Here is a 20,082-nt window from a genome sequence, read left to right on the forward strand (position 1 = left end):
AGCAGATGAAGCGACAAATGTGGTAATCTCTGGGAGAAAATGAGGAGGGGATTAAAACATATGGTGGAGTTGAGCTCGTGTAAGCTGCTGCTTTTCCAGAAGTGATAATGTTTTTCAACTGATATGCTGGTCTAGTGGGTGAATTAAAAAAAAAAAAAAAAAAAAGATAATTTAAAAAAATTAAATGAAAAAAAAAAACGATGACAGGTTAACGTTTTAACTGTAGAGGGCCACACGGTGCAGTAGCAGCTCAAGGTTTCCCGACTTTTTAAAGAAGAGAAGAAGAACTCTCGCGAGATTTACCGGCTTCAGACCATTCAGTGCAGCCACGATCACAAGAAGTGACCAAAACTATTTGAATGTATTACAGCTATTTATGAGCGTTAAAGTACAATTATAGATTTGAATATGTAATCCTGAAATATTACAATACTGCCGGTACCACCAAAGAAGTTAGATTGTTTTTACGAGATAAAGCAGAGATGCTACTGGTTGCTAGCATGTTATAGCTAGCTAAATACTAAAGTTAGCCTCGCCTGGGAAAGCGTGAATTTATTTTTTTTTGTTGTTTACTATTTATCCCAGAAAAAGGTTTCCATAAGGATGAAGTGTCACTATGAAATATTGGGCGTGAAAATAGATGCCGGAGACGACGAGCTGAAGAAAGTGTATCGGAAGCTAGCCTTGAAGTGGCATCCAGGTAAATTGTTGTTGTGGAAGCCTCGGCTAGATGTCAGTACCCCTGATGTGATGTGAAGTGAAGGTGCACCGCAGATGATCTGAAGGTTTCCGGAATTAATCAAACCCCTGCTTTACCTCTTTTTTTCACAGCTGATGAGTACATTTCTTTCTCAAGTAATCACAAGTATTGTGTGCATCAGAAAAAAATGAAAAAAGCAAAACTTAATGATGCTGCTGCAGTTGCATCTGCATCTAACATTTTATGCTTCTCTGATCCAACTCATTTATCAACAAAGCTCTTTGTAAAGGTGTCCACTTTTTCACAACTTTCGTCTTTCTCTCAAATTTCCAGATAAAAACTTGGACAATTCTGAGGAGGCGGCGGAGCAGTTCAAGCTTATTCAGGCAGCTTATGATGTGCTGAGTGATCCACAGGAGAGAGCCTGGTGTGTACAAATGTCTTCCAATAATATGACGTTAAGCGGCAGCATCTCACTGACTGCAGAGCTGCTCTTGATGCTTCTGTCTCTTCCTGTGTGGCAGGTATGACAATCACAGGGAGGCTCTGCTGAAAGGAGGGCTGAGTGGGGACTATGAAGATGACAGCATTGACCTGCTGCAGTACTTCACGGTCACCTGCTACTCTGGATACGGAGATGACGATAAGGTTTGAAAGCTTGTTGTGATTGGGGCAAAGATTGTATCAATCAGATTTTGATAAGGCACATAAAATGTGCATTGTTTCCTGAAACCATTTCATTCATAAAGTAAATTTCAAGTTTATTAACTGCTTCTTAGTGGTGAATCCATAGTAGACATAGTGAAGTATGGCTAGTTTAGGAATGACAGAGAAATAAAAGTTGAACTCAACAACTCAATATGATGTTTTCCTGAGGAACCCATGAGCTGTGGTAGCTGAGGAAGGACTCTTAAACAACATGTCGGTCAGTCTGTCCTTGTTTAATGAGGACGCGAGAAAAGTAAAGGAAGTGATGGAAGTTTTATCAGAAGACTGATAAAAGTCGGCGACTTCATGTAAACCAGCTGTAGAACTGAGCTGAATATTATTGCTGCATTCGATGGAGGTCGAAATCAGATCATTCATTAGATAATTTTCCACATATTTAATGCACTAAGTGCTTCCAGATTGGTTTGTTGTTGTTTTGTTTTGTTTTTTTTTGTTAAAAAAAAAAAAGTCAGGGATGACCAACTGATTTTTGTCAACTAGAAAACATGACTTCTATTTCCACACTTCTACTTTGATTGAAAACACCCAGTCTTTTCCAGTTGTCATCAAACTCAACATAAGCCCTAAAGTGAACAAAACAAAACACATTTTCTCCTTTTCAATTTGGACAAAACACACAGAAGCACACAGAGAGGGGTCACCGGGCTGGTTGACTCTATAGGCTGAGCTCTTTTACCGTGTAAAAATATGTTTGGAGCATTAGTGTACAGGTTTGGAGGTTGTTAATTTAATTTTAGGATCGCTTGTTCTAAATATAGCTGCGCATTGGTGAAATGGTCCTGATTTATGTGAAACAGGAAAACAACGAAAGCTGATTGATGACGATCTGCTTGCCATCCGCACTCCTCAGGTGCCAGAAAGATGCCAGATCGCACCGGCTGAGAAAAATCACTTCTCATTTGATTCTTGTTGAGGAGAAAATCATTATTTCGGATTCAGACTTAATTAGTGCACAGATGTAAACATGGTTTCTTCATGTTTTATCATAGCCTAATGAGACTATCGTGGTGTTGCATCACTTAACTAAGAAAGTTGGCGCAGAGGTATTATTTTAAAGTCTTTGCAACTGTGACAGAAACCCACGACACTAGCTCCTGCGTTGTCCATGCAGCTTCATCAGCAGCAGTCACCTTTCAGATTGACGGCTTCATTATTCTGTGGGAAAGGAAATTCTTTGTGCCTCTGACGACACTGATTTTTCTCGTTTACTACGCCTTCCTTTTTTCTCCCCAGGGCTTTTACACAGTTTACAGAAATCTTTTTGAGTCCATTGTTAAGGAGGAGATGGAGCACAGAAGGGTGGAAGATGAGGAAGAGGAAGAGGAGTTTCCTCCCTTTGGTGACTCTCTGAGTGATTATGATACGGTAAGCTGCAGCTGCACTCGGCTGTTTTTAAATGAGATGCAAGTTTTTATCTCTTTTAGGGCGAATAGATTTTCAAAACGGAAATGCTGATCGCGAAGCAGTTTGGCGCTAACCCGTCTTTATTTCCGCCTCAAGGTAGTGCATGTGTTTTACGGCTACTGGCAGAGCTTCTGCACTCGCAAAAACTTTGCTTGGAAGGAGGAATATGACACGAGGCAGGCCTCCAACCGCTGGGAGAAAAGAGCCATGGAGAAGGACAACAAGAAGACCAGAGACAAGGCCCGGAAGGAGCGCAACGACCTGGTGCGGCAGCTGGTGGCTTTCGTCCGTAAACGCGATCGCCGCGTGCAGGCCCACAGGAAGCTGGTAGAGGAGCAGAATGCCGAGAAGATCAAGAAGGTGGAGGAGCTCAGACGGCAGCAGAAGCTCAAACAGGCCAAGTACGCTGAGATTCAGCGGATGGGGTTTCTTTTGTTTTTGTTTTTGTTCTTGTTTTTTCTTTTGGGGGTACTTATTCTGTACTGTTTGTTCATCCAAGACTGGCAGAGGAGTACAAGGAGCAGAGCTGGGCGGCCATGTCTGAACTTGAAAAAGAGCTGCAGCAGATGGAAGCTCAGTATGGAAAGGAGTTTGGAGACACATCTGAAAGCGAGGAAGAGGAGGTGGATATGGAGAAGAACAGTGAAGAGGGAGGAGGTAAGTGTTTTGCCCCTTAAACATGTTACCAAGTAACCACATTTGACTGGTAAATTGTTTACCAATCATATAATTATCCTGATCTTAACATAAAATAGCTCCACTTAAGAATTTTCTTACTGATGCTTATTCAATTGTGTCAACGTGGTCAGAAAAATCTTTTCTTTCACACTCAATGGGTCTCCATTAAATACTCCTGAGCCGTCCTAATGCACCCTAAGCATGAACAAAGAATCAAAGCAACAAACAACAAGTTGTTGTCTCAATATTGCATGTTTACATGCACACATAGAGATGCAGTTGGGCGCTTCCCCCGAGCCAGCAGCCATTAGCTTTGAACAGTAAAGCTAAGCTGCGTGGTGTAACAAAAACTGGTGTTGGAAAAAAACAAAAATAGTCGCAGATGAGGATGAGGATGAGGAAGAGCTCGTGCGTGAAGAGGAACCTGTGCTGGCAGTTTTGGTTTTATGAAAAAAAACAAAAAAAACAATAAAGAACAAAACGGTGCATCCTGAAAGCACTGTGCTTTAGCATCGTGTTACAGAGTGTCTTATTATTGTTGCCATTTCTTTAATGATGTAAACATCTTCATTGTTCATGTGCCTGGGTTAGCCAAACGGCTAGCTTTTAATTGTTGAAGCGAGCGGTGTTCAGATGAAAAGCGTACACACTACAATGCAGTCACCCATAGTGTGATACAAAACACCACTGAACAGAGAAATTGGCCAGCAGTTGAAGCATAACAACACGAAACTCCATTACATAACGGATGGCAGAAGTACAGCCAGATGGGACAAAGAGGCCCGATGCATCGGGTTTTTTCCACTCAATCCGAAACATTGTGCTAATTCTGGACGCGGCCCCTTGTTGCTTTCATGAGAACATTCTTCTCCACATGGGTTCGCCAAGGCGTCGGGAACAATATGTTATTGTTGTCCACGAGGACATGATAGCCTCGCACAATATGTAATGAAAAATAAAATGTAGAACAAAGGTTGGCCGTCCCTGGTTGTTTTTTTTCGACAGCAAAATAAACATGTCAATAATAATATTAACAGCTACTGTGGGGGATTTCTATATAGCAGATACAGCAATATACTATGTGACTTTGTGTTATTAGCAAAGGGAAATCCAATGTTAAGCTATGAAAGCGAAACCTGCGCCAGGACCACCTTTAACTCCCTGCATCTAGTATGAGTCCACCTTTATGGGGTCTCAGAATGAGGAAGAGAGACTGCTGATCAAATCAGAGAAATAAAACCTAATTTATCGATCATTTCACTGCAGTTGCACTCTGATTGTTCACACTCCTCCCCCCTACGCTCTGTTATCGAATTATTCTGCTCATCCTTCTTGTTGGGCGACAGACAGCCGGTTTGTTGTCCTGTTCCTTAAGCATAACAACATCTCATTTTGGGTGCGTGAATATATTCATCCACAGATGCAGAGCAGCCCGATGGAGACGTCCTGACAATTGATGATTACGATGATCTGTACTGCCCAGCGTGTGACAAATCCTTCAAATCAGATAAAGCGTAAGTACCCAGCGCGCTCCTTGATCCTTCTCATTTCTAATTTCATTAATCTAATTTAGCCTGCGGAGCAGGAAGCAATTTTAGTCAGAGTTAGTTAACACAGGGACCAATATTTCAAGAGTGTAAATCCAGCAAATCGCAGGTTATTGAATCGACTGGATTCTTTTAACCCTAACTAATTTCTACACGACACTCACAGAAAACATCACTGTTATGTTATGTGACATAAAACAACTTAACATACATTTTTAGGGTCAAAGTCTATTGGTGAATAGATTTTTACCTTTAAGTAATAGCCACTGGACCTCCTGCATGTCATTGTTTTGTCCTTTTTGGCTCCCAGTGGTGATGAGGTCTTTTTTTTTTCTTATTATTTTTTTATATTCAAGGTTCACCCTATATATTCAAGGTTCAATCAATTTATTACAGTTTCACTCCATATATTCAAGGTTTCATTCAATATAATCAAGGATTCATTCCATATATTCAAAGATTAATTTCCTGAACGGCATACCTTAATATACAGTGCACAGTGAAAATGAGTACACCCCTGTTGAAAAGTAACATTTTGAACAATATTTTAATACACACACAAGTTATTCCCAAAACGTGCATAGAGTAAGTTTAATACAACATCTGTTCAGCTTACAACAGAAAAGAAAGATCAATAATATAACTTAAATGACATATTTGTCCATTTTTGTGAAATTATGCTGGTGCAAAAGTGAGTACACCCCTATGTTAAACTCCCTGAGAATGGGCCGTGTTGGCCCGAAATGTCATGAAATGAAAAGGCATTAAAAGGGAGGTCATCGTTGTGCGTTTCATCCTTGCCTTACATTGAAATTTTACATTTTGAGTCTGCACCAGGCTAAAAGAGACGTGTGTGAGATTTGACTGAAATCCTATGGAGAGTATCATGATCTGCTTCAGTAGTCACAGTACATGTTGACAAGCATGTTTCTTTTGGTGAAATTCAGCTTCCTACTGTTGATGGCATCCATACAGCCCCAAACCATGTCACTCCCACTACTATGCTTGACTTTAAGCATGGGGCACTTTTCTTTGTACAAATCACTTTTTACCACCACACAGGCTTGACACCATCGAAAGCAAATTTGTTCATCATTGTCTCATCAGAGACAAACAAACTAAGGATATGGATTGCTGGAACCATGTCCTGTGATCTGATGACACCAAGATGCAGCCTGGTGCAGACTCAAAATGTAAAATTTCAATGTAAGGCAAGGATGAAACGCACAACGATGACCTCCCTTTTAATGCCTTTTCATTTCATGACATTTCGGGCCAACACGGCCCATTCTCAGGGAGTTTAACATAGGGGTGTACTCACTTTTGCACCAGCATAATTTCACAAAAATGGACAAATAGGTCATTTAAGTTATATTATTGTCCTTTCTTTTCTGTTGTAAGCTGAACAGATGTTTTATTAAACTTACTCTATGCACGTTTTGGGAATAACTTGTGTGTGTATTTAAAATATTGTTCAAAATGTTACTTTTCAACAGGGGTGTACTCATTTTCACTGTGCACTGTATATATGTACATATATATATTTCCCTTCTAAACACCTTTTTATTGCTCCTTATGTTTCTTTTCCAGTATGAAAAACCATGGAAAGTCGAAAAAGCATCGGGAGATGGTGGCATTGCTACGGCAACAGCTGGAGGAAGAAGAGGCTTCCCTTGGTTTGAACTTAGATGGAAAGGAGGATGCAGAGGAGGAGGATGAGGAGGAGGAGGAGGAGGAGGAGGAGGAGGAAAAGCCGAGGCAAAAGTAAAGTCATGTCATATATGACAAAAATTTCAGCTGAATATCGTTGCTGTTAGGTTTGCTGACATCTTTTTTATCTCCGGCATCCCAGGTTGTCAAAAAAGCAAAAGAGGAAAAAGAAACAACAGAAAGTTGCACAAGTGAGTCACTGTTTGGTTTCAATGTGCCTAGTTTATTCTTGTAAGGTGAGAGGGTTTTCTTGACAGAATTGTATCTTTTTTCACTCATGCTCCACTCCCGATAGCAGAGCGCTCCGCAGGAGGATGAGGAGAAAGCCGCGCCGGCCACCTGCGAGGAAAATGCCCCTGAAAAGTCAGCTGACCCCGCAGAGCCTGCAGAGCCTGAGCAGCAGGAGGATGACCCTCCCGCAGAAGTCAAGAGGTCCGTTCGAGTCTTTTTGCGCTAACCAGCTCTGTCTTATAACCAGGAGTTTTCTGCTGAAAAGCAGCCACTTTTAGGATCTCAGGAGTTTTTTGGAAAATGAGCGTTTAGATGGATCAGTGATGCGGTCAATTTACTCCCTCGCTGATGTTGTATTTGTGGCACCTGATGCTGAGCAAGGAGCATATAGCAGTAATTGTGTCGTGAAACTGAAATGAGACCAAGCAATTTGAAATTCTCGCAGAGCTGTGGGAAACTACAGTGTACCCCCCCCCCCCCAAAAGACAAATTGTGGTTCCTGCGTCCGCTCATGTGCGAAGCCTTTGTGACACCATTTTCTACTCCGGCGCCTGAGAATCCCCTCGGTCCCTCTGAGGCCAACTGTGTGTAGCCCAAATACGTGTAACCGCGCCGACGACACATTTGCCTCCGGGTCAGCCTCCATTCAAAACGCATCCCAGACAAAGAAGGCGAGAGGCAGAAGGACAACAACGTGGACACTTTCATTGAAAGGAGACTTTTTTTCCCTACATGTTCATGTATGGAAACTGAATTTAACAAGCTAACAGCTTGAAATAAAAATTGTACCTACTCTTGCCGTGTTCCCAAGGCAACAAGGGTCAGTGTGACGCCACTCGTCATCAGCGTGTATACTTGAGGCTGTGTGACTTCTGCGTGTCTGCAAATTTCTGACCGTCTTGTTGCCGGTCTTAATCAAGCTCTCACACATATAAAGCCGTGTTCACCAAGCTAACCACCAAGTCCTCTAATAAGAGCACCTGCATGTGAATGCATCTTGATACAAACTGCTTTATTTCTGGTTAAACCAGCCCAAACATCAGTGGATCCAGAATTTCTCTGTGAGAAGGGATAAGGATAAGGTCAGATAAGGTTTCCTGTTTTCTTACAAACAAATTGGGATCAATCGTTTGGGCTGCACCGCACAACTTGAAAAAGTTTAAATAATGACATGCAGTCAGAGAAGAAAGTACTTTGGAAAGTTTTTGACATTCTTTCATGAGCAGTTCTATAAAGAAAATGCTCATCCATCGTATGAAATTACAACGTGAACATCGGTGTGAGAAAGGGGAAGGGCAAATTTTTTTCTTGCGTGGCCTATGCTTTGTGCTTTGTCATCATTTTTATAATTTATATATATATATATACATATATATATATATATATATATAACACGTGAATTTTATCTCAGCAGCTCTGGAAAGACGAAAGGAAAGAAGGGAGGAGGAAAAGATAAACCAAAGAACATCAAGTCGCAGTCTGGTGAACAGTTTCCTGAGGTTTGTACAACAAAGCACAGTCCATATAAGTCTGTCTTTACCATTTCTAATTTGATTGGTCATCATTATTAACATGCTTCCACTGTTGTAAGTTTCTCACATTTCCCTCCACATTAGTTGTGTTTAAGTATCTGTCATTTTCATTTCCAGAAACAAGTAGACCTACGCTGCGTGGCCTGCGACAGCGAGTTCCCCACAAGAAACAAGTTGTTCGACCACCTGAAGACCAGCGGCCACGCTACCCTGCTCTCTGCAAACGCTGCTCACAGCTCCATGAGCAAAAGCAAGAAGGACAAGAAGAAGAAAAGATAACACACGCTCAGCTGGGCCGACTGTTTGACTCAGCAGGGGACACGCAAAGCAACGCTTTGAGGAGTCTCCCTGGAGACTTAAAAAAGAAAATGGACTGAGAGCAGATAGGTTTTTTTTTTTTTCTTAAATCACATTTTAATTATTACTCAGTGAGACTGTTGTGTGAGAGTTTGTCTTCCAGGTTGGAAAACTGGACACTTGCAGAACAGTATTTCAGTGCTTTTCTCTGTAAAGTGTGAAAGTCACTACTGATGAAGCAGAAAAACTACACAGGATGTGTACATGATACATTTATCCCCATTGTCAGGTCTGTAGAGGTATTACTAATAAAGGTGATGCTGCACGTCGGTATTTATACAACCTTTGAATAATTTGCATGAGAACTTTCTTGGAACCATCTCTAACAATTATGACTGTGTGCAGATGCAGACACATATTTCATATTAACAGCAAAATCAAATCAAACGGAGTTAGAAATGTGGAGAAAATGATTTCCATAATTAGAATGGTGTTTGCTCAGTGAACCACTGGGCTGCTGTAGAAACATAAATGCTGATTTTAGAACATATGGACCAAACTTGTGAAAGGATTTAACAATTGCATTTGTGTCAAACGAATGTCACTGATTGGGCCCCTGGCACCGAGCTCCGCCTCCGACTCGCTCATTTTCTGTCCATGTAGCCGTGGACGGCTTTGTTAAAAACCGCCACGAAGAAGTCTGCGTCTTCCTTGGTGATACACAGGGGGGGCTGTATGCGAAAGGTCTGAGACAGAGAAGAAATGACATGAGACGGTGGGTTATCAAACAGAACAACACTAATTATTGAAATAACATGCACGACCACGTCGGCTGCCTGACTCTGAACTGTAACGTGAAAGTAAAACAAAACACATGAGGCGTCTCAAGTACCTTCTGGAACATTGACGGGCAGGTAAAAGCGAGGTTAAAAGTAGGTTCACTGGCCTGTGTGCTTTCATTAACAGTTTGGTATTCAAAAAGCTGTTCTTTATCTGAAACTAAAATCATTTTGACAGAAGAGAAGTTTCAGTCCTACGACCAAATCCCAAGGAAGGTGCTGATTTATTCCCTTTGTGACAAATAGCTGGATAAAAAAAAAAAAGTTCTTTCTGTTTTTTTTTTTTTATGTGTGGCATTTTGATGTTTCATTGCGTGGGTAATTTAAAATCTCTCCCTCATACTCTGCAGGGTTCCTTCTCGCATGATGTAAAATGTGCAGCAGAAACACGACACATCTGGATTATTCACCTAGAATTAATCTACTGCAATCTGGGAGGGACACCTATTGAAGTTTTTAAAAAGTGTGGTACTTTCAACACACACCATTCAATGCTGAACAACTTTCGCGGGAATCCTGTTAAAAAGGAAAATATTATTGTCTTTTGTGTAGAGAGAAAACCTTGCATCACCACCTTTGAAATGGGGGTGAAATGAACAAAAGGAGTGGTCGTTAAAAAAAAAAAAAAACTAAATATGTGCATGAAAACAGACTAAATGTGAGATGTGTGGTTTTCTTTCGACCTTTGGCTGTCTATTAGCAAATATTTTACTAATTGCACATATCTAAATAATTCTATTAATTCTTTCATCCAATTTTGTTTGTGTAAAAGTGTTTATCATAGCACATTTTTCCAATATTTTAAATTTCTCTGTCAAATCTTACAGAAAAAAATGGTTCAGACTTGTCGCTCCTCTGGAACGCAGCACAGTTCAAGCTGCTGCCAGAGGAAAGAGGGGTTTTATTTTACTTTTATAATCATTCGGTATTAAGATGTAGTATTGTATTACATTAATTGTATTACAATAGAACAAAACAAAAAAATTGCATTTCATGATTAGATTGACTATACAGCATGTTCATTTGAAGCATTTCTCTGCTAAAAGACCATGATTACAGTACAAATAATGTTCTCCGATCAAAACTCGCTGTTTTTTAATGGCCCTCCTTGAGGCTGACCCATGCATGGAAGTACCAGAGCTCTAATAATGCTAATAAAAATAGACTTATTGAAGAGTTTGCCTTTCGGTGAAGCAACACAAATGCTCGTGAAGAAGAACTTTTTTATTTTTTGTTTTGATATAGTCGGGTTCATTTTTTCCACCACTGATGAACTAAATAAGATGCAACTTCATGTCGTCCACATCCCTAATTTGACATGTCAAAACTGAGACTTTCGCTTAAAAAAGATTACAGTCTTATTCCTGAAATGTTCTGTTTCTGATTAAAACATCTCCGCCCTAAAGTCAGTATAAGTCAAGATTAGTTCTTATCGGTTTACCCAAACTTTCCCTCCTTTCCTAAGCCTTGGATTTAAATGAAGAAAAGAAATCTATGTAATGTGATTTTTGTCACTAAAAAAAACACAAAGAAACCAGTTCTACTACATTATTTGGACTTGTTTCTAACAACACGTTAGGCTGTCTTCAGCAGCGTTTGTAGGTGCACACGTGGACGTCAAACTTCCTGCATACATACAACACAAGTACCCACTGACCTTGTGAAATAAATCTATTGCAGCAGTATACGCTGCAGAGGGATATTCTACATCATGATGAGTGCTTTTACCTGTCCATATACTCCTCCTTTTCCAATCAGGACCCCCATGTCCTTAATGTTCTCAAAGATTTCTCCCATTGCATCAGCAGATAGCGGTTCTCTGCTGGCCTGTAGAGAACAAATGAAAGGATGCACAAAGCAGCACGTGCGGTAGAAAATACACCCCTCTCACTCCCCATATGTCCTGCAGTTCTGTATTGTACTGCGATTATATAATCAAGGAGAAAATATTGAATATCCAGTCCACCCACCTGTGACCAAGCAACTAACCACTTATGCTTAATCTACAGTCTACATTTAGAATTTTTCCAAGGCCACAAGAACCCGTAAGTAGGAGCATTTAAATGTATTAGTAAAAAAATACTACACTACACTTTACGGTTTTATAGGTGATAACAAATATGAGGGTATTCAAACTAAATTAAACAGACATTGTAAGGTCTTGATTTAATCAAATTTAATGTTTAAAAGTTTGTTACTTTTACTCTTTTTCACACATGGACACTGGAGATTTTTTAGAGAACGTTTGAACATCTTAGACAGGACTTTTTTCTGTACTTGGTGTTCACACATGCAGTTTACTGTAAATTTAAGGGTACGTTATTTTGTTTATCTAAAATGCACAGGTCAAGTAGTGCTCAGGGTGTCATTTTGACTACTCTTCCACTTAATTTCTATAATTTCCCCTGCATTCGATAATTTTCAACTGTTCATTATTTTAATACAGCTATTTTTGCAGCAGCTTTTTGACAAAAACAGCATAATTTCCCTGTTTTTTTTTCTTGTTTTTCTTTTCTTACAACACCCTTTGACATAACTTGAGATGTTCTCTGAGGTAGCATTTGCATCAGCAGTTGCTTCAATACTGCCTACAAGCCACAATATATCAAGTTAGATGTGGATATTGCTGTGTTTGACGACTCAAAACTTTTGTGAAGATATAAAATTTCAGGTGAACTGATGCAGAATGGTGGGCAGTGCCTGATCAGGCCAGTGCAGCTAGTCAGATCAAACTTCCCGGTATGTGTTTTTATGGGAAATGTTAAAATATGTAAGGTAATAGCACTCTGGTAGCGGCTTAGTATGAACTGGAATGAGTCCTCCTCGTTCAATCTATAAAAATGTATATTAAAAAGTGGAAGAGTGATCAAAATGACACCCCTACTAATACTGGCTTACAGGGCACACCAAGAAACAATTTTTGTTACATCTTTTAAATGTGGTGCTGGTTATGTTTCTTGGTGTGCCTTTAGGGTCATTGTGACATTTTAAGTAAATTTTTTTAGTTTTCTGTGCTCAAATTCAAATTCTAACACTTCTAATGGAATTGAAATAACAAAACCTCCCGCCAAAGTGCATCTTTTGAAGCCCCTTTCACTGTTACAAATGACCCTGAGAGCTTAAATAAGGGCAACTGCAGGAAGAAGTCCAGTTGCTTCATTCAAGCTTTTAGGATTACCATGACCTTGATGACTGAAAAGCTACACCAACATGTTACAAACGAGCACTGCAGCTAATGTTTAACTGGGGCACAACGGCCCTGAAAGGCACATGTGGTCGATACACGTGAGGGAAAGTGAGTGTGACTTCTGCTACAAGTTTAGTACCTTGTCTTTAACCATTTCCACACCGATCTGGAGGCCTTTTCCACGAACGTCTCCGATGATCTCATACTTGTTTCTGAGTTTAGACAGTTCTGTCAGCAGATATGTGCCAACGTTTAGACTGTTCTGCTGCAAGCCATCTTCTCTTATAGTCTGATAAGAAAATAAAAAGTTATTTATTATTGATTCTAATCCTAACCCTAATATGTACATTCACACTGTAAGATGTGGAAATCTTACTGAATTTTAACCTGCTGATTCAGGACAAATTTAGAGAAATGTAAGAAGACCTTAAAATTTGTAGTTCAGAAATACAATTATATCCTAAAGACATTTTTAAACAGCGACCCCTTCAAAATGCCGTCAATACATTAATCTGACAGTTTCTGCTCCTGAAAACCTAAAGTGGTGTATTTTACAAGTAATGGACATAATTGTCTGTTTTGCCCAACATGAAGCTGTTGTAAATTGTGCAGAATTGGGTCTGGCCTGCTGAACTGAACACGGATCCCTCAGCAATGGTGCTGCAATACATTATGTGTCTCTAAAACAATATAGGCAATATACGCTTTCGCCTCACTCATGCAAGTCCCTCCTGCCATGGGCTTGGATACACCCTCATATCACCACAGACATTCAATTGCTCATCGTTTACTCACAGCAACCTGCAGCAGAAATATGGACTCATTTGACCAGAGCACAAGTGTCCGATGTGTTTGTGTCCATCTGAGATGAGCCCAAAGAACTTGGAGGTGTTTCTATGCTGAGTTGATATGTGGCCTTTTCTTTGGTTTGAATAGTCTCATTTTATATTAATGGATGCATTTGGGAGCCACCACCCATCCTTGCTTGGAAAAACTAAGTGTTGGTGCATGTTCCTTTTACACCTGAAAGAATCTTCTAGAATGCTGTAACTTGTATATTCGATAAACATCCCTGCTTTCTTAGTCTTTTGAATTTCTTTTCTTTCTTTTTTTTTGTCTTTTGAGTGTGTTACAAGTGGCATCAAATTCTGCCAATGAGTAATACAAAGAAACCTGAAAAATGTAAAAAAAAAACGGCTGTCCTAAAACGTCACATTTGTTCCATTCTTACAGAAGACATGATTGTAGAAGGAAATAACGTGCATTTTTTTTCTGTTTCTACAAAAAGGAAAACATAAATAAAAAATTACGTGACGGATGTAGAAACCTGTGCCTTTAGGAACTTTCTCACTTTGGCTATGGATATACAGTAATCAATGATGGGGATTTGATTAAATTGTACACTCCTGTGCACAGGACTAATGCAGAAAAACGAGATCAGTTCTTACGTCAAGCACAGATGAAGCGACAGCGCAGGCCAAAGGACTTCCTCCAAAGGTGTTAAAGTGGTAGGCTTTTGCAAAAGATGCAGCAATTTCTGGAAAGACATGAATTAACAATCTCACACTTCCTCTCTCTGCTGCTTCAAAATAAAACTTCAGCTGCTCATAATGATTACTGACACTGCAAGCATCACAAATTACGATATGTTGCCACGTAAAGGTTCCCACGTAGTTGGACAAAGACTATGTGGGCTCCATGAGATGAAATTGTGAATCAGGAGATTGACTTCCAGAAGAGCGCAATGGCAACCAGCTGCACAGGGCAGCCTTCACTTATTGTCTTCTGATATTTTTATTAATGTCTTTAATGTTTTCATTTCCTTGCTTTTGTCTTTTGATAACTTTGTGATGCAGGTGATGAAAAGCTGTATTTGTTTTGCAGAGCAATTAGAAATCAATGCATTTACCTAATTACTTCTCTGTGTTGATATCAGCTAATTAAAACTGTATGAAAAAAAAAACATGATGCTGTCATTCCTAATAGATAGAGACATATTCTTAGAAATTATCTTATTCTTAGCTATATTAGTCTCACCTGGTGTTGTAACAACAGCTCCTATTGGGAATCCATTACCAATGCCCTTTGCCATTGTAACCATATCAGGAGTTACATCATGTCCTTGGAATCCCCAAAAGTGGCTTCCTGTCCGGCCAAATCCAGTTTGAACCTGCCAGGTGAGAAATAAATGACATTTTCAAACTAACTTTCGACTCTAAAACTCGTAAACGCAACTATATTTGTTTCTAACCTCATCAGAAACGCAGATCCCTCCTCTCTCTCGTACAAGTTTGTAAGCCTCCCTGAGGTAAGTTTTCGGGTACTGCACGGCTCCCCCCATTCCCTTTGAAAGAAAAAAAAAAACATTCACATTTCAACAGTTCACTCCTAATGGACACAAGTAGTCGGGAAGAGCATGACAAAACAACAAACAGATAGCATGATATAATTAAATCAGCCCTCCGCAAAAGAAGACATTACCTGAATAGGCTCTGCAAAGAAACCAGCAATTCTGCTTGGAACGCTTGTAGCAAATGTCTCTTTGAGCTGTCCAATGTATTGCTCGTTTGCCATGCAATGACCTGTGAGATCAAAGAAAAGTATTTTCTAACAATAACTACTCACAACAGGACTTTGAATCAACTGAAGGTGACGTAGGGATTCCTGATTGATACCTGAGCAAAGTGAACTATGGTAAAGACGAGAATAAACAAGAGCATGCGTAACTTTTTGGAACAAGACTGAACAACGCGTTTGAGTTGAGCATCAAAACTTAGTATAAATCTAACAAGCTGTGAGCGGAAATCAAACTGACTGATGACCATATTTTCCTTGTCATCCAGAGGTCCATAAAAAAAACCCAGATCGGGCCTTCACAGCTGCGGTTCTTAATTGTTGAACATGCTCTTCCTGTTGTAGGTGCACGTGTTTACATACCCTGGGCACAGCTGCACTCTCTGATAGTCTGCACAGGTGAGTCCCTGCAGTGGCTCCCTCCCCATGGACCTCTGAACACATCAGGACACATGGCCTGTTTATTGGACAGAAACCAAGGCAGCTGGGTTAGACTTACAGCAACAGTCACTAAGGATATACACATATCAAACACATTATCACAAAACTTGGACTGCTACCTCTGACTAAAACAGCCTAAATGATGTATAACAGCTTTAGGACTTTATGGAGTTATTCCTGAAATCTGTTGATTGTTGAAATACAGTAGTACATACCATGCTTGTTTGAATGAATGGCATACTCACATACTCACGCTCGTAAACAAGTTTTCACTTGCATTGTTTGCTTTACAGTGTGGTCATGTTTCTGCTATGGTGGTCTTACAAACATATAATGCGTAGCTTTGCAAGAGCATCTCTTCATATTAGTGCAACACATTCAACTTAATTAAAATTAAATTCAATGAAGCAATTCTAATGCATGCTCTAAATTCTTATTTATAATCTAATAATGGGCTGGGGGAAGTATGTGTATATATATATATATATATATACACAGTACATATATAAACTTTGAAACATTGAAAATAATCTCTTTAAAGTATACATACATTTGTGCATCCTGAACTTGTGGCAATTGGATATCTATATGATGAGTTGGCTGTAAGACCCATGGTCTGCTGGGTTCCACCATGATATGAGCCTCTGAAAGAGAGGGAGGAAAAGAGGCTTTGCAATTAGAGTATCAATCCATCAAGCTTTCCCAAGCCATAAAGCCATGTATCCAGGAGAAATTAGAAAATAGTCAACATAACATTCATTCTGCCAGCTGGGCCCCCTATGTCTGGGCCATGCTAAGATTAATTTCTGTCTGAGAGGAATCTGAATCAGGACAAACTATTGTAAATCCAATTAAGATCAAAGCCTGACAGGCTGGGAAACGTCAGTGAGTTTTAGTCCTTTACAGTATGAAAGGTTTGCTGCAAATACTGCAAAAACATTTTTTCATGAAACAGGAGCAAATAAGGGCAAGTCATGTACCCGAATGTGATCATATCAAAGTTTCCTGTGTGGAGCCGAGCCATCAATATCGCCAGGTCATTGGCCTCTGAGCCACTGTTGGTCAGATATATAACCTGTACAAGGAAACAGACCAGTACACATTTGAGTTGCTGTAGACAGAATCTTTCCAGTTTCCTGCCATACTTGACTAAATCTGACACAGTACCTTGAGAGGATCTGGTAGGCAGGAGGCTAGTTTCTCACAATATTCATGGAGTGATGGATGGACATAGATGTTAGTGGTATGCCACAGTGTATTCATCTGCCTCTCTGCAGCTGCTCTAACGTTCCTGTGCACACAAATGTAAAGTGGCAACACTGAAAATGTAATATCAGAACTAAACCTGTCACTGAGAAACACCTATGAAAATAAGGAAACCCTTACGGGTGGCAGTGGCCCACAGCAACTGTAGCCACACCAGCAAATAAATCCAAATATCGCTTTCCATCCACATCCCACAGCCACTGCATGTATCCCTGGTGGAGGAACACTGGCCTCTTATAGTAAGTTATCTTCATTGTCATGGGGTTGCACTTCTCCTTGCGGATCTTCATCATACCCTCTTTGGACATACCCTAAGTAGAGATAAATACACCAGAAAGATGTTGGAACATCTGAAAAATTATAACTAGTCATCAGCTTTTAACTTGATTTTATGATATCTGCTGCATGGATTGCTATGCATTTATGTGAAAGACTCCAGAGGGTGTGGAGGATTTTTTTGGTGGTGAAATTATCCCCAGACTATCTATGCCAAGATGTGCCAGTGTGTTCCTGCTAAATTAATTTGTAAAAATGGTTTTATCAGACTTTTCTTTAACACCCATCTCCAACTGAGTCTTGATGATTTGCAATCAGCCCCGCTGTAGAATTACATCTTCAGAAAACACTTGTAGGTTATTTTGCAATATGCACAAGATGTCTTTCCAGTTGTCCTTTATAGAAACTCACCTCACTGTGCTGGAGTTCAGAGCTGTGAAATCAAACCATCAACCTTTTGCTTATGTAAAGACAGCAATCTGGAGCATGAAGTAAGACCAGTATTTATGTATTTACTGTGAGACAAATCGGCTAACTGTCTCAAGAACAGATTAAGTTTTAAAGGACTGTCTTCCCAGGATTTAGAGGACTTGTTCGTGCATTTACAGGTTTCTTGAACAGTTGTTCAGATGGCTGCAGGTCTTCACTGATACTAAGACAGACAACATCGTTTCAGCTCTCAGATCCTCACAACAGCCTCCCGTGTGTGCACGTTACAAAGTACTGAATGGTTCAGAGCAAAATATATATTTGTGATCTGATGTCCAACAATGAGCCATCTAAACATCTCACGTGGGATAAATCAGTTTGTTAAACACAGGGGAGCTGCATTCAGTTTTTATGTAAAACTTCATATTTAGTCCACCCCTCAGTTCTTCCAAGGATCCGTTTGTTTTTTTGAACTGGCATTTTTTCTTTATTCTGTCTTGTCTTGTCTTAATACGTTTTGGGTCTTATGTAAAGCACTTTTGCTGTTTACAGCACATAAGCCTTCAAAGTTTTATAAGCAGTAAATGAAAAAAGCCACAGCTGGGACACCACTGCAAAGCAGGATATACCACATGCACAGGGAGCCTTTAATTGCTGTCAGCATGTTGCAGTAAGTGCACTGTGCAAATGCTGATCATTTCAAATTTTGTAACTAAATGGAGGGTGATGCCAAATGCAACCCCTGTCAGGTATATATCAGCTTATGTAAAAAAAGATTAAGAGTTAAAAAGATTTAGCAGCAAAGTAAGCAGAGCACTGCAGAGCTACACTGAAACACAGCCTCTCGTCACCTTTACCTTGTACTCCTCTGGTTTGACTCGACATGAGGGCATCTCTGGGAGGTCCTGTGGATGGTATTTGAAAGCTGATTTCTGACATACTGCACCTGTGGAATTTGTTTCCATTGAAATTGAAAGAAATAAAAGTGAAGAAAACTGTTGTACTATAATTTGTATGACATTTTTGGGTCATTTTTATTGGAAAATAAATCAAATAGCTATTTACCAATGGACCATTACCAATGCATTTCTGTAAAAATGCTCATAGTTTCAGGCAGCAATTCAGAAATCTGAAATAAAGCTACTTTCACAGAAAAATACACATCTGATGTAAAATAGTATGGTTGGTCATGTCTTCAGAACATTTGAAATGATCTGGTCAATATTTAATCAGATTATAAGACAGTTTATGTTTTAACCTCATTTATTTCAGATTGTGAAATGTAGGAAACTAATCCCAATATTTTCTTTAAAAAAAACAATGGAAGATGTCAGAACTGGTCAGACAAATACATATTTTATGTGATCAAATAAAATATCACTTTGTTGCCTGCAGCAGAAATATCAAATCTAAGCACAGGAATGCACATTTCAATCCCTAAATCCCATTATATACCCCCTGATAAACCACCTTTGTTGTCCTGAACGTGCTATAATTAAGAGAAAAGATACCAAAAAAAACCCCATTATGCTGAGATTATTATCAACAAACTATGTTGTTGTTCATCCCCACGGTAACTCACCACTTCCCAGGTGAAAGCTTGCCCAACTGGGTGAAGAGCTGTACTGTCCTGTTAAGAGTGCACAGCGGGCACTTAGGTATGACACCACTTTATACATATTAAGCAAGTACAGAGTGTCCACAGTAGCTCTACTCCCTTAACTGTCTGACTCTCGTCAGCAGCTTCAGGTCTTTTGTATAGACGATGGGTGGACATGCTGCAGCCAATAGCTCTCTGATTCCATCAAACCACCATGATTTCCTTTCAACGTCACACAGATGAATATGTAACCAGTGGCACCCACTCATTACATTTCGGATAGTTGGTTGGTACTGGTTCTTGCTAGTTGGAGGATTCAGAGGATGCCAGTCGTTGGATGAGTGCCGTCAGTCGAGCAAGTTGAATTGAACGTCTATCCAGACTTTCTGAATTGTTATCCCGTCATCATTTTGCTGATTAAACCTTAGTATAAAATTTTGCATGAAGAAATGGGCAGCTTTTTTCAATATTCCTATGCCACTGTCATCATTCAGCAAGCAATCACACAACCGGTGATAAGCCAAGTCTTCTGTGTGAGTTTAGGTTCAGCACAACAAGTCAGATTTACATGAAGTTTTCAGGCGTCCATTGAAAAATTCCTGAAACATTTCACGTCAGCTTCATGTTATGTTAACTTTTATT

At 39.8% G+C, this 20,082-nt stretch overlaps 2 protein-coding genes across 4 annotated transcripts; one reads left to right on the plus strand and one right to left on the minus strand.

Annotated features, from left to right (window-relative positions):
• Positions 1-287: 287 nt before the first annotated feature.
• dnajc21 (DnaJ heat shock protein family (Hsp40) member C21) lies at positions 288-9,181 on the plus strand. Of its 3 annotated transcripts, none has more exons than XM_075455696.1 (12): positions 288-700; positions 1,034-1,127; positions 1,225-1,348; positions 2,663-2,794; positions 2,930-3,234; positions 3,333-3,490; positions 4,932-5,025; positions 6,649-6,822; positions 6,911-6,959; positions 7,064-7,200; positions 8,411-8,498; positions 8,649-9,181. In XM_075455696.1, the coding sequence occupies exons 1-12, from the start codon at positions 604-606 to the stop codon at positions 8,808-8,810; spliced, it is 1,614 nt and encodes a 537-aa protein (XP_075311811.1). In that variant the 5' UTR covers positions 288-603; the 3' UTR covers positions 8,811-9,181. The 3 variants fall into 3 exon arrangements, with proteins under 3 accessions (XP_075311811.1, XP_075311812.1, XP_075311813.1); XM_075455697.1 differs by having other exon boundaries at positions 8,414-8,498; XM_075455698.1 differs by having other exon boundaries at positions 7,067-7,200.
• Positions 9,182-9,472: 291 nt separating this feature from the next.
• On the minus strand, positions 9,473-19,519 carry LOC142372737 (alanine--glyoxylate aminotransferase 2, mitochondrial-like). The gene is made up of 14 exons (XM_075455699.1): positions 19,423-19,519; positions 18,698-18,786; positions 17,256-17,446; positions 17,037-17,160; positions 16,850-16,944; positions 16,420-16,513; positions 15,792-15,885; positions 15,336-15,436; positions 15,106-15,198; positions 14,892-15,024; positions 14,303-14,391; positions 12,994-13,143; positions 11,396-11,494; positions 9,473-9,574 (listed from the first exon to the last, which is right to left on the minus strand). Exons 1-14 carry the CDS (start codon positions 19,517-19,519, stop codon positions 9,473-9,475), a joined length of 1,551 nt encoding a protein of 516 aa, XP_075311814.1.
• Positions 19,520-20,082: the final 563 nt, after the last annotated feature.

Source organism: Odontesthes bonariensis, chromosome 22 (genome assembly GCF_027942865.1).
Source record: "Odontesthes bonariensis isolate fOdoBon6 chromosome 22, fOdoBon6.hap1, whole genome shotgun sequence".
Taxonomy (NCBI): Eukaryota; Metazoa; Chordata; class Actinopteri; order Atheriniformes; family Atherinopsidae; genus Odontesthes; species Odontesthes bonariensis.

Coding starts and splice junctions, on each gene's coding strand:
- dnajc21 (XM_075455696.1), top strand. CDS start 604: ATGAAGTGTCACTATGAAATATTGGGCGTGAAAATAGATGCCGGAGAC. Junction 5,026..6,648: donor TCCTTCAAATCAGATAAAGC/GTAAGTACCCAG, acceptor TTTCTTTTCCAG/TATGAAAAACCATGGAAAGT. Junction 8,499..8,648: donor CTGGTGAACAGTTTCCTGAG/GTTTGTACAACA, acceptor TTTCATTTCCAG/AAACAAGTAGACCTACGCTG.
- LOC142372737 (XM_075455699.1), bottom strand. CDS start 19,519: ATGTATAAAGTGGTGTCATACCTAAGTGCCCGCTGTGCACTCTTAACA. Junction 18,787..19,422: donor AAGCTTTCACCTGGGAAGTG/GTGAGTTACCGT, acceptor CAAATTCCACAG/GTGCAGTATGTCAGAAATCA. Junction 17,161..17,255: donor GCTGTGGGCCACTGCCACCC/GTAAGGGTTTCC, acceptor TTGTGTGCACAG/GAACGTTAGAGCAGCTGCAG.